The sequence below is a fragment of the Falco naumanni genome, chromosome 7 (assembly GCF_017639655.2).
Source record: "Falco naumanni isolate bFalNau1 chromosome 7, bFalNau1.pat, whole genome shotgun sequence".
Lineage (NCBI taxonomy): Eukaryota > Metazoa > Chordata > Aves > Falconiformes > Falconidae > Falco > Falco naumanni.
The window spans coordinates 3,335,318-3,350,732 of NC_054060.1; the positions used below are offsets into that span (position 1 = coordinate 3,335,318).

At 61.2% G+C, this 15,415-nt stretch overlaps 1 protein-coding gene across 1 annotated transcript; it reads left to right on the plus strand.

Annotated features, from left to right (window-relative positions):
- Positions 1 to 1,450: 1,450 nt before the first annotated feature.
- On the plus strand, positions 1,451 to 10,330 carry LOC121091430 (AP-3 complex subunit sigma-2). Its single transcript, XM_040601211.1, has 6 exons — positions 1,451 to 1,892; positions 2,219 to 2,310; positions 2,438 to 2,549; positions 5,331 to 5,402; positions 9,008 to 9,115; positions 9,466 to 10,330. The coding sequence occupies exons 1-6, from the start codon at positions 1,824 to 1,826 to the stop codon at positions 9,592 to 9,594; spliced, it is 582 nt and encodes a 193-aa protein (XP_040457145.1). The 5' UTR covers positions 1,451 to 1,823; the 3' UTR covers positions 9,595 to 10,330.
- The last annotated feature ends 5,085 nt before the right edge of the window (positions 10,331 to 15,415 follow it).

Below are 15,415 nucleotides of genomic sequence, written 5' to 3' on the forward strand. Positions count from 1 at the left end.
GCCACCGTCAATCAGCACATCCTGCCACCCGCTGCTTATGGGGTGCAGCCAAGCCACCGCCGGGTGCTCCTGCGTGGGGCATGGCTCGTTAAATATGCTGACGAGGACCTTGCATGGAGGCGTGTTGGGAGCCTTGGTGGGATCAAGGCATGCGGCATTACTGCTCCCCTATTGGAGGAAGCGCTCCACTGCGCTGCTGTCCTCGTCACAGACCGTTTCTTATCACCGTCCCACCCCCTGGGGCATGGTGCGGTGATGGGCTGGTGCTGCATTTGGCATCGCCCCAGGAGTAGGCGGCAGGACAGCAGCACGGCACTGGGGACAATTCCCCTCCATCTTCTAAAAATGGGTGCTGAGGCCACCCTTCTCCAAAGCTTGTACCCCTCAATGTCATTTCCCCAGCTGTCCTCCGTCATGCCCTGTGCTCCTTCTCCCTTTGTGATTGCTAGATCCCCGTTCACAAACAGCCTTGTTGTATGAAGGCTGGAGCAACGAGGGTTCCTCTGTGTCCTTGATTCTTTTCCTCCCTTTCCCCATCATGGATCTCCATTTCTGCCTGTCTCCACCTTCCTTCCAGTGCTTCCCTACAGCACATCAAATCGTTTTCTTGTTGCCCTTGATGTCTTGCCACTCATAACCCAGCCATGCCATGGTCTTCATGTTGTGCCCCAGCTGCTTGTGCCATTTCTTTATGTTGCTCTGGCACCGTCCGCCCTTTGCTATTTGCTTTTTGATTACCTGGTTCTTAAAAACCACCAGGTGCCACCGCCGCTGTGGCCTGTGATTCTTTCTCCCTTTCCTCTTGCAAAATTGTGAGCAGATTTATTCAGATACCTGATGGCTGGTAGCGTGCAGGTGGTGCCCAGGCAAGTGGCAGTGTTCCTGGGGGGCTCGTAGGCTGTGCCCCCCGATACCACCACTCCAGGCTGTGGCTCGGGGCATCCCCATGCTGGTAGCCCAGTAAATAACTCTGGGAGATAAGCCCAAGGGCTCGGCCCGGCTTAAGGGCAGCACGGCGGGAATGAGAACCCTGGGAGCCCCCCAGGCCGGGAGCAGGCCACACGGCACCGTGGCTGGCACTGGGCCTAGGGGCGCGGGGGCAGCGCAGGGATGGGGGGCAGCCAGGTGGCCGCCTGTAAGGCCCCCGGTGTTCCCCCGCTGCAGGCCTGGGGGGGGGCCTCTCCCCTCCCAGTACCTCCTGCCGGGGACCAGGCAGGAGCTGAGCCCGGGGAGCCGCGGGCCCGGACAGGCCAGGGTGTGCTGCGGCCGCTGGGCCCCCGGTGACCTCTGACCCCACCTGTAACCCCGCCCACTGGTGCTCCATGCAGATAAGGGCGCTGGCGCGTTGGAAAGGGGTGTGGTCTGCTGCCGAGCCCCGCCCCCTGCACGCCCTCCCGCTCGCTCTGCCGCGGCGTGGCACCGCGCGGCTCCCGTCGCTTTGGCGCCGCTGCGCCCCCTGGTGGCGCAGGCCGGGACCCGGGCCGGGCTCCGGTAGCGCGTTCCCGGCGCTGGCGGCGGCGGAGCTGCCCGGCTGCGGACCGGCCGGCGCCTCCCCGGTCTGCCCCAGTGGCTGTTGCGGAGACCCCCCCGGCCTCAGCAGCGGGAGAGCGGCTGCGTGCCCCCTTCGCCCGGTTCCACCGGCACCGGCCGTCCCCTGAGCCCTGGGCCGTCCCCGCGTGTTAGGCCGAGGCCACTCTCCGGGGACTGCGGGTCCCCGCGGGGCCGCCCGGGCTCGGCCTACCGAGCCGCAGCGTTCCCGGGGCGGGCGAGGGGCTTCCTGCGGGCAGGCCCCGGTTCTGCTCCCGGCCCGGTCCGGCGCCGCCATGATCAACGCCATCCTGGTGTTCAACAACCACGGCAAGCCGCGGCTCGTCCGCTTCTACCAGCACCTGGTGCGGGGCCGGGGCTGCCCGCGGGCTGGTGGCAGCCGGGGCTTGAGCCCGGTGTGGGGCTGGGGGTGTCAGAGGGGAGCCTGGGGCGGGGGGTGGGGGGGTCCAGGGTTATGGGGTGATGGCTGGGGGGCTGGGGAACCTGCCTGTCCCCCAGCCCCTGACCCGGTCCCACGGCAGCCCCCGTGGCTGCTTCTCTAGTGCCAGGGCTGGCGGGGAGCCGGGATGCTCCCGGTGACCGGCATCCCTGGGGCACCGGGGCAGAGCCCCCGGGGGTGGGGGTCTTCGAGGCCGTGCACCTATGGGTGCTTGTCCTCACCCCCCTGCAGGCAGAGGAGGTCCAGCAGCAGATTGTCCGAGAGGTTTTCCACCTGGTGCTGAAGCGGGATGACCACATCTGCAACTTCCTCGAGTGCGGCAGGTAACCCTCTGCCTCCCCTGCACCGGGGGGGCGGGTGGGGCTGCCCCCCTGGGCTGGGGGAGCGCCTGGGCTGCGTGTACCCCCCGACACACCCCAAAGTCCTTCCCCTCTCCTTGTGTCTCCGCAGCCTGTTTGGTGGCTCAGACTACAAGCTGATCTACCGCCACTACGCCACACTGTACTTTGTCTTCTGCGTGGACTCCTCGGAGAGTGAGCTGGGCATCCTGGACCTCATCCAGGTCGGTCTCTCTGCAGTGAGGGTGGCTGCCGGAGGGCAGCCGGTGGGTGCCTTCCCCCGCAGCACAGCCCTGGCTGGGTGACCTGGGCCCTGACACCTTCCTGGTGCACTTTGTCTCTGTGGCATCTTGGTGCCAGCCCTTCTGGAAGCGACTGGGAAGGGGGCTTGGATGGGGAGGGGGAGCTGCAGGCTGCACAGCTCCTCCACCTGGAAGCAGCAGGGGAAGTCAATCTGGATGGTTTTACTTAAAAAATAGCATCATAGAATCATTTATCTTACCAATGTCTACAAGTATCTTATGGGCAAGTGCCAAGAGGACAGGGCCAGGCTCTTTTCAGTGGTGCCCAGGGACAGGACAAGGGACAACAGGCACAAACTGCAACACAAGAAGCTCCATCTGAATACGAGGAAAATTTTCTTTGCTCCAAGGGTGATGGAGCCCTGGAGCAGGCTGCCCAGAGAATTTGTGGAGTCTCCATTTCCAGAGACATTCAAAACCTGCCTGGTCATGACTCTGCAACCTGCTCTAGGAGAACCTGCTGTACCAGGGTGTTGGACTAGATGATCTCCAGAGGCCCCTTCCAACCCTGACCAGTGTGTGATTCGGGTTGGAAAAGACCCTCAAGATCATCGAGTCCAGCTGCTAAATGTAGAATCCCAGGTTGGAAGAGACCACAAGGATCATCTGGTCCAGTCTTTCTTGGCAAAAGCATGGTCTAGCAAAGATGGCCTAGCACCCTGTCCAGCTAAATCTCAAGAGTGTCTGATGTTGGGGAACCCACCACTTCCCTGGGGAGATTATTCAGATGGCTGAAGGTTCTCACTGTGAAATATTTTCCTCTTGTGTTCAGTCGGAATCTCCCCAGGAGTAACTTGTACCTGTTACCCTTCATCTTTTCCATGTGACTCCTTGTAAAAAGGGAGTCTCCATCTTTACAGCCACTCTTTAAGTACTGGAACATGGTGATAAGGTCTCCTTTCAACCTTCTTTTCTCAAGGCTGAACAAACACAGTTCTCTCAGCCTTTCCTCATATGGCAGGCTTCCCAGTCCTTGGATCGTCTTTGTGGCCCTTCTCTGGGCCCTCTCCAGTCTGTCCACATTTTTTTTTTTGTGTAGCAGGGACCAAAACTGAACATGGCATTCCAGGTGTGGCCTGACGAGTGCTGAATAGAGTGGGATAATGACGTCTTTTTGTTTGCTGGTGATGCCCTTGCTGATACAACCCAGCATCCTGTTGGCTTTCTTTGCTGCAGCAGCAGCACACTGTCTGCTCATGCTGAGCTTGTTGTCCCGCAGGTCCCTTTCCACAGAGCTGCTCCCCAGCTGGGTAGATCCCAGCCTGTGCTGCACTCCTGGATTATGTTTTCTCCAGTATAAGACCTTACTCTTGTCCTTGCTGAACTTTGTAAGGATCTTGTTAGCCCACTCTTCCAGCCTATCCAGGTCTTCCTACAGGGTGGCTCTCCCTCCCAAAGTGTCCACTTCCCCAATTGGTTTGGGATCATTGGGAAGCACAAAAAGTGTTAACCAAACGCCGCCAATTCCACCACTAAAACACATCCCTAAGTGCCAAGTCTACACGACTTTTAAATGCCCCCAGGGATGGTGACTCCACCCCTTCCCTGGGCAGCCTGGTCCAGGGCTTGACAACCCTTTCGGTGAAGAAATTTTTCCTAATATCCAAACTAAACCTCCCCTGGTGCAGCTTGAGGTCATTTCCTCTTGTCCTATTGATTGTTAACTGGGAAAAGAGGCCAAGCCCCACCTCGCTATAAACTTTCAGGCAGGTGGTTGTAGAGAGCGATAAGGTCTCCCCTGGGCCTTCTTTTCTCCAGGCCAAACAACCCCAGTTCCCTCACCTGCTCCTCACAGGACTTGTGCTTCTAGGCCCTTCACCAACTCCATTGTCCTTCTTTGGAAGTGCTCCAGCACCTCTCTTTCTTGTACTGAGGGGCCCAAAACCACAAGTGCATTTTTTAAATTGTGTTCAAACAGTGCGGGGACTTGTGCAGGGACCTTTGCTGAATCCGGCTGACGGCAGGCATGAGCGTGCCTGTGCAGGAGGCAGCAGGAGCTGTCTGCCCTGCCCAGGTCACCTGCCCTGTGATCATGCAGTTCCCGTAATTCAGCCCCTTTCAGGCTGTTCTGGTGGGCTGCAGCCCTGCCTCGAACACAGCCGCCAGTGGTCCCAGCACTGCAGCAGATCAGGCCATTGACACCTGGGGTGTTTCCCCCTGGACAGCCAAGTCCCGTGCTTTGGTGCCCTTGACCTTGTGCTGGGCCCCTCGGTGGGGTTCCGGGTGTGCGGGCAGCACCGGTAGCACCTGAAGACAACAGTGAGTGGGTGGGTACGGCTGCGGTGAGGGAGCCCTTCTGGGGCCGGAGGAGCCCGGGATGGACCTGCTGTGCCCTTCCTCCACAGCTGGCCCAGCCAGGGCCAGGCTCTTCCAGCTGCGACCCCTTGCTCGAGCAGGTCTGAGCTGTCCCACCTGATTCCTGCAGTGTACCGAGGACTGGCACTGGTGCCTGTGTGGCAGTCCCCCGACCCCACGCTGCTGCTGCAGTGCTGGGGGTCCTGGGCAGCCCCTGGGCTAGGCTTGCCCGTGTTTGCCCTGGGAACAGGCACTGTCCTACCATCCAGTGGAGACGGGGTTGTTGAGAAGGTTTTGTCCCTTCTCAGGGTGTCGCCCTGGGGTGCAACAAGTTTCGACCCTGGGGCTGTGCGTGGGAAGCATCTTGGAGTGGTCTTCTGTACTGACCTTCCCTTCCTGCCACTTCAGGTGTTTGTGGAGACGCTGGACAAGTGCTTTGAGAATGTCTGCGAGCTGGACCTCATCTTCCACATGGACAAGGTGGGTTGTAGGCTTTGTGTGATCCTCTGGGCCAGTGCTATTGATCCCCCCAGCGCCTGGCTGCTCCAGAGCCCTGCCCTCCCCTGGACAGGAGCTGGCCCAGCCTGGAGCTCTGGAGCCACTTGGGAGAGGCTGTTGCTATGTTAGGGGTCACTTTTTAGGAAGAGATTGAGAGTTGTCAGCCTGGGGTTCTCGTAAACTTGCTCACATTGTGTCTTCCTGATGAGATCTGAGTTGCTGGGTCTGTTCCGAGCCCGTGGATACAGTGACTTGCGGCACTTGGTGCTCACCCCATGGCACTGCTGCTGCAGGGCTGCACTCTCTGCTGCAGCACAGCGGTGGGGGCTGTGCTGCTGATGGCCACCGACACTGGGGAACGGTGTGGGCAAGTGACGGGGATCTGCGCTGAGGCTTTGCTCCTGGTCTTCTGCACAGGCCTGTGCTGGTGGAGCTGGGCAGGCTCTGATGTTGAACACGGGTGTTCCGCCTTGTCTCGCCATGCTGGGAGACCTGTTAGCAGTCTTGTTAACATTTTACTACAGCTGCAGGAAAAAAAGGGAAGGAACAATAGGAGTGTTTGGAATACAAAGTGTTTGGTAAACTTTGACTTGAGCCACAGCCTTTCATGCTTTCCCTTTAGCTGGACTGAGTTTCTGGGTGGAAACCTATCCTCTTTGACTATCTCATAGATGGGGCTGAAGATAGCCAGGACTATGCTTAGAGAAAGGAGAGATTTAGCTGACGTGTGCTGGACTTGTGTTGCTGGTGATAAAGGTTTTCTTGCTTTGCTGAAGACTGAACATGCCAACAAAAAAAAGAGGAGTGGAAAAAAAATCAATAAGGCTGTAAAATGTTGCCTTTCTGTTGGTGATTCAAACTTCTGAACTCTGGCAGAAAAATTGAGTTAGCAGATCTTAGAAGGCAATCTGGATCTGCTGTGTGTACTAGCAGCTAGTGAAGTAAGACTTTAGATTTCGTAATTTGCCAGGCTGTAAACATTTAGAATGCTGATTATCTTGTCAGCAAAAGTGTTGCTATCAAAGCAAACAAAAGGACAGGAAGGAGGAAGTCAGAAGGAAGGAGGAGTACCTGCGGGAGAAGTGATGGCAGTTGCCCAGATCACCTCTGGCCACATCTGGGGGAGGATGTGCTCTCAGTTACTTATTTTGTGGCCTGATCAAGACCCGGCAGCTTTACACTCAATCCGCAGCCTACAGGCAGAAGAGATTATCCTGTTGCTTGTCTGTTTTTCCAGGAGTAGCGGGGATTGCCCTTCGTCTGAACTCTCCTGTCAGGCAAAAGGTTCAAAGGAGACAGGAGTCAGGACAGTTTCTGGTAGGGGAGACCCTGGGCTTGGTCACCCTGAGGCTGTCCTGCCGCTGCTTCCCAGCCTTGACTTCAGTCCTTAGCACTATCGGTTGGTCGTCTTGTCTCTCATTTGGCATGTATTTATTTCTCAGATGTGTTCATGTTGAGTGCCTGCACTCCCAAGAGCTTGGTTGCAGATGGGTGGAGTTAGGGGTGCTGGGAATATGCAGCTATGTCCTGCTGGTCCCTGGTCTCGCCCCTCAGGTGCCCGGGGAGGGCTTTCTGTGGCTGTGATGCTGCCCCAGCGCTCCCACCAAGCCCTGCCACCGGGACTTCACTTTGGCAAGAGCCGTGCAGGGCACAGCGCTGTCCTCTGCTCTGGCAGACGGGTTCCAGAGTTTGTCAGTTCCCAACTAGAACAGCAGAAATGAGGCCAACGTCAACGTGCTGGTTTGTTGAGCAGAGACTTTGGCTGTGAACATCCCCAACCCACTGGTTCTGGCTGGGATTTGGCTGGAGCTTTGTCTGGGTCCTTTATGCAGCACAGGGTCTGTGAGCTGCTCTGTGTTTCAGGTCCCTGCTTTTGCAGCAGGCAGCTGGATGGGGCCTTCAGGTATGTGGTTCCCAGGCACCAGTGATGCTCGGTGCTTTCAGGCAGTCAGCTTTGGGAGCAGCATCTCAGAGCTGCAAGGATTCCTCTTTTGCAAGGGGAGGCTGGAGTCACGAAGCCGTGGGGAGGCTCGAGAGGAGGAGGCTGTTGCCCAGCTCGTGGTTGTGATTCATACCTTGAAAGGAACGTGAGTTTCACTAAGCAGCTGCAGGGTCCCAGAGAGGACATGGTTTGTTCAGGAAGCGCTGTGTTTCGGTTTGGAAAACAAAGCTTGCTTGGGATTTTTGCCCTGTTGGTTTTGATCCAGCTTGGGCTTAAGCCAGATCTTGAAGGAACAACATTTCCTGCAGCCCAGATGCTCTCCTGTTGTGGGGAGCTGTGAGCACCATCCGGTGCAGTGTTTGCTGGGGCTGTGCTGAGCTGAGGCTGTGCTGCAGGATGGCGGTTCCAGTGCTGTGGGTGTCCCAGGAAGGTGCTGTATCACCTGTGGCTCGCCCTGTGCAGTGCTGATCCTGCACACCATGCTGTCAGAGCAGGATGGGACCCATGGGAAGCCCTGTGAGGGTATCAGGCTCGCTGTTTGCACAAAGCTGGGTTTCCCCTTTCTAGCAGGTTCTCTAGCCTGCTTTAGTTTTCACGGCATTGCCTTGGCAGTATTTGCCATACAGTTTACAACTGCAGCCTGCCCTTATGAAGCTATAAAACAATATAATAACTTAACCATCTTTCAGTAATAGCCTGTTTCATGGAAATAACCAGACACCCATAAATTCATCATCTGTGCTGAGTGGTTGCTGGGAGCTGCTGACTGAGCAAGGAAAGCTGAGCCGTGGGGGCAGTGGAGCTGAAGGTGCATCACAGCCGCCCGGCACGGCTGGGGCTGCCGTCCTGGGGCTTTTTGTGTTTTCTTGGATTGCAGACAACCATGGGCCCTTCCTCCTGCTGTGGCTGCGGGTATTGCCAGCCCTCCCCGGTGGGGGTGGCAGGAGGGAGCAGCTCGCTGTCTTGAGACTGCTCTGTTTCATCCTTGGATGCCTGTGAACCCTGGGAAAGGGAGCAGGCTCTCCCTTTCCCAGGCAGTTTTGTGCTTTTTCTGTGCGTGTGTCATGTCTTTCCTAAGAGAAAGCAAAGGAGCTGGGCTCTGGCCTGGCTTTCTGGGTAGAAGAAACTGGTCCTTGGAAGAGGTGTCCAGCTTGGTGGCTCCAGGAGGCCCTGGGGTCTCCACTGCCCTGTGGAATTCCCTCCAGCATGCTTTCTAGACAGGGTGTCAACTGGGTGCTAGCCCAGGGAGGGATCAGACTTCAGTTGTGGTGTCAGAGATGGTGCAGCCAGGGAATGCCAGCCACCTGGCTTGGACCTAGCCTCTCTGGGGATTGCCTGGTGCCTGGTGGTCCAGCGAACAATGTTTGCTCTGGCCTCTGTGGTAGGTGTCCTCTGGAGCAGAGGTACAAGCAGTTAATGGGATTGTGGGACTCCCCCTGTGGCGAGGACCCTCTTGCTCTCTAGGCAGCCAGCACTCCGGGGCCGTGTGGGCTGAGGGGAGGGCAGGGCTCGATTGGCATCTCTTGGGGAAATGCCAGTGCCTGGCACACTTCCGCACCAGCCTGCAGGCACTGCAGCCACTGCCGGTCCGTGAACTGGGCTGGGTTCACAGCCTTCCCTTCCCTTCTTTTCCTTTCCTTTGCAGGTTCACCACATCCTGCAGGAGATGGTGATAGGCGGCATGGTGCTGGAGACCAACATGAACGAGATCGTGGCGCAGGTGGAGGCCCAGAGCAAGCTGGAGAAGGCAGAGGTGAGTGCCGATGCTGCGCCTCTCTGCTGCGGGGAGCTGGAGTATGCTCCAGGCTGGGCAGGGGGCAACCTGCAGGGTCTGGAGCTGGTGCAGATGGGGTATCCCCAGTATCCCCAGTCTCTGCTTGCCCAAGTCCCCAAGGAAGGAGAGGGCTGGGGGCACCCCTCCGCAGCCGTGTTCCATGCTGTTTAGGAGTGTAGGGAGCAGCCCAAGCATGGACAAACAGCTGTTCCCATTAAGGTTAATAACCTGAGATAATGAAAAGTTTATTGCCCCTGTTTGCACTGTCATTGTGAAGGTGCAGCTGTGGGGCCGAGGGGCTGGCGGTCACTGGTCTCTCCTGTCGGCAGGGAGGCCTCTCAGCCGCTCCTTCCCGCGCGGTCTCGGCTGTGAAGAACATCAACCTACCAGAGATCCCTCGCAACATCAACATTGGAGACATCAACATCAAAGTGCCCAACCTGTCGCAGTTCATGTGAGCGTGCCGTGGCGAGGAGGGCTGCCCACGCACGTTGGTTGTGGCCTGGGCTGGCTGTGGAGAGGAGCTGGGCTTTGCTGGGCTCCCCCTGCCCCTTTTGGGTCTCTGCCCACACAGCACATGGTGGGGGGCCCAGCGTGCTGCCGGGGTGCCTGGGCTGGGTGGCAGAGGGTAGGGAATAGTGATGGGTCTCGGTGAGAATGGGGTGGTGCAGTCACCTTGGACATGGGCTCAGTTCTGCTCTCTGGTCTCCCAAGAACAAGGGTGGCCTTTCTTCTCCTCCCTCCCTGTGGATGCACAGCCTCTCTCCTCGCTGTGGGGGGAAGAGCTGGGTCCTGCCTCTCCCAGCACTTCTTGGGATTCCCGGTTGTAAAAATGTACCTGTAGGTGATGGCTCCTGCACATTGTTGCCTCCTCCATCCTCCCCCAGATGGGCCATCCCCTGCCTGGCATCCCCGTGCCCACCCTGGTCCTGCTTACTGGGTCTGGCACCCTGGGCTGGGGTTGGTGCCAGCCTGGGTGGGTTTGCTCGTGGGAGCTGCCACGAGCTCTGGAGCTGGGGCCAGCGTGGGTGGTACCTGCTGCACGGGGGGATGCCAGCAGGGAGAGGGGAAGGTTAGGGCAAGCCTGCACTGAAAGCTGCTGGGAGAAGAGAGCCAGCTTGCAGGGTCGGGGCCAGGCTGGGGCCTCCTTCAGCAGCATGTCCCCGTGTCCTAATAAACCACCATGTGAACCTGTCTGTGACTGCTGTGGGTGCTGCTGGCCCAGTGCTGGGGTGAGCACCCAGAGGGGCCTGTGGGGGCCAGAGGCTGCTACGTAGCTCTCGTGGGACAACTGCAGCCCAGACTGCTGCATGGGGGTGGGAAATGGGGCCCTGGACCCCACCTGAGGGAGAGCTGGGGCTGCTGCAGGGTGGGCTCCAGGGCAGGCTCCCTGGCTGCACCCTGCCCTGCTCTCCGGAGCAGGCAGGGGGAACGCGATGGCCCCCCTTGGGCTGTGACAGCGGCATCCCCAGCTTTGGGGCTTTGGAGGCAGGGTCACCAGCCTGCAACCTGCCAGCGCCTGCTGGCCTCCCGCCAGCTTCCCTGCCTTCTTTGCCACAGAGCATCCCTGGTCCATACTTGTACGGCGAGCCCTGTACAGCTCAGTGGGGCACGAGGGGGCTGTGGGTCTGGGACTAGTGTCCCCCCCGAGGCCTGGGGGAGCAGGGCTGGTCCTGGGGGTCAGAGTGAACGGGCCAGGCAGGGAGGCCCTTGAGCAGTGGGGCTTCTCAAGCTGGGTGCCCCGTGTCTGCCACAGCTCCATCTGGCCACCAGCCTCCGGGCTGGCTCAGGGCCCCTTTCCTCTGCTTCCCCTCCAGCGGTGGGGCCAGCTGCGCTCCAGTGGGCTCTGCCTCCACTTCCCCTGGCAGGGAAACCGTGACTCTGCCTGGAAGGAATTTTCTTGCCGTCTTCCCTCCCTGCGGCTTAACCCTTCCCCAGCTGGCCACGGGCCCACTGCTAGCGGCTCGGCTCACGGAGGGCAAGGAGCTGGCAACCTGCTTCTGCCTCTGCTCCTCTTCCTGTCGGCTGCTGGAGCAGCGTGGTGGCGGGAGCAGGTGAGTGGTGCTCCGGCCCATGTCCTGGGACTGGGACACAGGGCCTGGCAGGCGCAGGGACAGTTGCAGGGGGAAACTCCAGCGTGCTGTGTGGCGAGGAACTCAGTGTGGTGCCTGCGTCCCTTTCTGCTCCAGGCTGGGACGCAGGGGTGCCCGGGGTCCCTGGCTGCGATGGGCCATGCCCGCGCCAGCCCTGTGCTGTGGCACAGCAGCTCCCGGTGCAGGATGTGTCTGGCCACACGTGCTTCCTCTGCGTGGAGGAGATGTTTGTGAGCAGCCACCTCCGGTAATGGCTCCGGCCTTGCTGCCCATTCCCACGTCCTTCCAGAGCCTCAGAGCCTCGGCCACACAGTGAGTCTGCTGCTCCTGGCTGCTCCCTTTCCCTTGCCTGTGTGGAAGAGGGCAGAGACGATGGGATGGTTCATCCTGCGATGAGCCAGGCCAAACCCCCAGACCCCCATTTCCCTACCCAGGAGGGCTTCAACCCTGACCGCAGTGGCCCCGGGATTGTGCAGGAGCAGCCCCAGCCTGGCTGGGGCAGAGGTGGCCCTGCAAGCCCTGGCTGCTGGGGGCTGGTGTCCTGGGTGCCCAAGGGCCTGTCCTGCCCAGGGACAGGAGCTCTGAGTGACCTGGCAGGGCAGAGCGAGGAGGCTGTGCTGGAGGCGAGATGTGGCTCCTGCTGCAGCCAGCAGCATTCCTGCCCAGGGCAGAGCTGTGAGTCACCCGCTGCTGGCAATGACCCTGTGTGCCCAAAGGGGCTGTGTCCAGGTCACCAAACCCCTGTCACACCCCGAGGTGAGCTGGAGGGGCACAGCACTTTGCAGGGACATGGAGGAAGGGGCTGCCCTGGGGGCTTGGTGCTCTCCTGCCTGAGCTGCCTGCATGGTCAGGAGATGGGAGATGTGGCTGGCTCCTGGTGCCCGGCCCTAGCCAGGCTGTGCTTTGGCACTGCTGGATTTTGTTTAGCTCTGCCAGGATCCGCTCGCTGGAGCGTGACCCCCGGGCTCCAGGCCCCCCTCCCTGGCAGCGAGGTGAAGTGGATCAGGTGTTGGAGCCTGGCACCGGGCTCCTTCACAGGTACCCGCTGTACAGTAGACAAGAGTTTGCACTTGCTCTGCCAAGCACCAGGCGAGGCCACATCTCGGCCCTGTCCCCAGACTGTGCGGGGTCACTCCCTGAGCAGGGACACCCTGGGGTCTGGCTGCTTTGGGGTGCTGCACGAGGCAAACCCACCCGTGCCCCCACCACAGCCCTGCAGGTTGCCCATAAGGACCAGGACATCTCTGAAGCCACCGCTGCCGGAGCAGGGGGTGCCAGGTGACGCTGGGGCACAGGGTACTGAGTGGGGGGCACCCCCCAAGTGGTGACACCGTTCCTGGTGTGCCTGGGTGCTGCAGGGAGGGGGTACAGCCCAGCTTGGGTGCTGCTGGGTGATGGTTTGTCCCTTTTCCTGCCACCCCCCTGGGATGAGTGTGCTGGCCGAGGCTGATGTGAGGGAGGGACCCCCCCCAGCAGGACCCCGGGGGGTGGGGGGGTCGGGGGGTAGGAGCTGGGTGAGCAGGGGTGCTTTGTCCGCAGCAGCGGGACACCTGGGTCCCCAGGCTTCGTGTGGCTGGCAGGCAGCCCCCGGCGGCATCCCCAGCTGTCACCTCCCAGCTTGGGGCGAGGATTGTCCCGCAGCCCCGGGGGTCCCGCTCTGGGGGGTTCCCGCCCTGCCCGGGGCTGGAGGTGCCTTTCCCCAGCGGAGACGCCTCGTCCCGTCCCGGTGCCGGCGGGCGGGACCCCGTGTGCGGCCGGGAGCCCCCGCTGGTCCCCACTGCCCCGGCCCCCCGCCCCGGCCAGCAGCCCAGGGGTTAAGGGGGCGAGGAGGTTCGGGTTACTTCCCCTGGAGCTTTAGGAGGAAACTTTTCCTCTCGCCAGCGGCTGAGCTAGCGGAGCTGAGACGCCCGAGAGCCGCGCGCAGGCAGGGCGCAGGCAGGGCGCAGGCAGGGCGCAGCCCCGGGTGCTTCCATGGGGATGCTCCCGCAGCCCCTCGCTCCCCGCCGCTGAGCTCAGGAAGGTGAGTGGGGGGCGATGTCGCTGCCCAGACCCCCCCGTGGGGCGAGAGGGGGTGTCCAGGGGCAGACTCAGAGCAGGGGATCTTGGGGGTCCCCACCCGGGGGTGCTTGGCTTAGCGGGGGCTGTGCGGGGGCCGGCACAGGGCTGTGGGCTGGCAGCTCGGGGCTGTGGGGTTCATGTGCACGGGGGTTATGGGGCCCATATGCGATGGGAGAGGCCTTGGGGGTCCGTGGGGGTGCGTGGGGTATGGAGGGCTCCGGGGGGGTGGTGTATGTGTGTGTTGGGCTATGTGGGGCCAGAGCCTCAAGGGAGCTGTGCGTCCGCGTCTGTAACGCTCAGCATCTGTGCCCCGGGTGTCTGCCTGTGGGACGTGGGACACGCGTGTGTGCCATCTGCAAGGTCTCTGCAGAGTGTGCTGGGGTGGGGGGAGTCAGGGTGTGGGTGGCATGGGGTGGTGCAGGCAGCCTGGGGCGGGGGCTCGGCACAGGGGCTGGCTGGTGTGAATGGGGAAGTGCATGAGGGGACCAGTGTGGGGGCAAGCAGGGATGAGTGTCCACAGACCCCGTGTCCGCACACCGTGCCCAAGGGGGTCTGCATGGGGAGGGCCGGTGCTGGGCAGAGGCACCCACTGGTGTGGGATGGAGGGGGTGCGGGGTGCCTGTCACCCTCCCAGCTGGCTGTGGCGCCTGGTCCTGGGGCAGCCCTCCCAGCCATGATCCAGCCATTTCCCAAACCCTGTGCCCTTGGCCAAAGTGAGGGCAGGGGCCGGAGCAGAGGGAGCCTGTGCTGCAGCTGCCGCCCGCTGTGCGGTGGTGGCTGGCCAGGCCGTGCGGGTGGCTGGGCCCTGCCGGGACGCCCAGGGACGCCGCAGCATCCCGGGGCTACTCTGCCAGGCAGTGCAGCGGGGCACTGCTGGGGACAGGGCACTGCTCCCGGAAGACACGGCTCAGCCTCTTCCCGGTTTCATCCCTTGCCCCCGAGCTGCGGTTCCCGGCAGGACCTGCCCATGTTTCCAGCTCGGATCTCACGAAGAGGACTTTGTATTTCTAGGACGGGATGCAGTGCCTCCCCTCCCCACCCTGCCCTACACGGGGACTTTGCTCCGTGGCTTTCTGCCGTGCCCGGTCTGCCACCCCCAGCCTGGGGAGGCCTCTGGCAGAGCTTCTGGGGCCAACCTGCACAGCCTGGGGGTTTGGGCTGCTCTCCCCTGCCAAGGCAGAGCTCCCATGGAGAAGAGTGTGCCACCATCCTGCACACCAGCACCCCGAGCCCTGGTGTGTTTGCTTGGCTGGCTGAGGGCTCAGCACCGTGGGGCACAGGCAAGGCTGTGCCTGTGGGACCCCCTGTCTCCCAGCTGCGTGCTGTGCTGGTTGAGACCCCCAGGTCGGCTGGGCTGTGGCTGGCAGGGGGGCTGAGCGTGGCACACGCAGGCTGCTGGGTGCCCCACAGCGGGTGGCAGCAAGCACGTGGCTGGTTTCGTGGGGCCTGGAGTTTGACCTCTAGGTGCAAGCCAGGCGACGCGACCTTGGACTTTGACAGGGCTGTGGGCAGGGCAGGCTGCTCCCCAGCATGGTCCTGGGCTCCACCTGTGCCACCCAGATCCCTGGGCTGCACTCCGCTGCTTTTCCCCTGATGTGTGGGCAGCCCGGTGAGGTGTGCCCCTGCCAGGGGACAGGTGCTGGCCCCCACCTGCCATGGCCTCAGCCCCAACAACAGGTCCCTCGCAGGCAGAGGGCCAGCCGGGACCCTCCGGCAGCAGCTCAGACCCTGTCACTCGAGGGTAAACAGGGTGATGTTGAGCCAAGGGCTTGGCTCGGGTGCTGGGGCTGCCCACCTTGCTGCATGGTGAGGTGGGGTTGTGGCCACCAGCTGTGACCACCTGCTCTGTCCCTCCTTTTGCAGGGCCAGGCCAGTGCTTGGGAGGGACCCAGGGAATCCTGGCCTGCAGCCCATGCCTGCTCCCACACAGCCCATCCCTGATGGTGCAATCCTCAGCTGTGGTTTTACCCTCCACTGCAGCGGCACTGGGTGTTAGCACTCCTGCAAGGCTGGGAGGTGGGCGGGTGGAAAGCTCACCCTGGGGGCCGTCGCTACCCTGAGCCTCACGGTCATTTAATACTTCACCCATTAACTTGGACTAATAAATCTCGTTGGAGTGAGAGGCTAA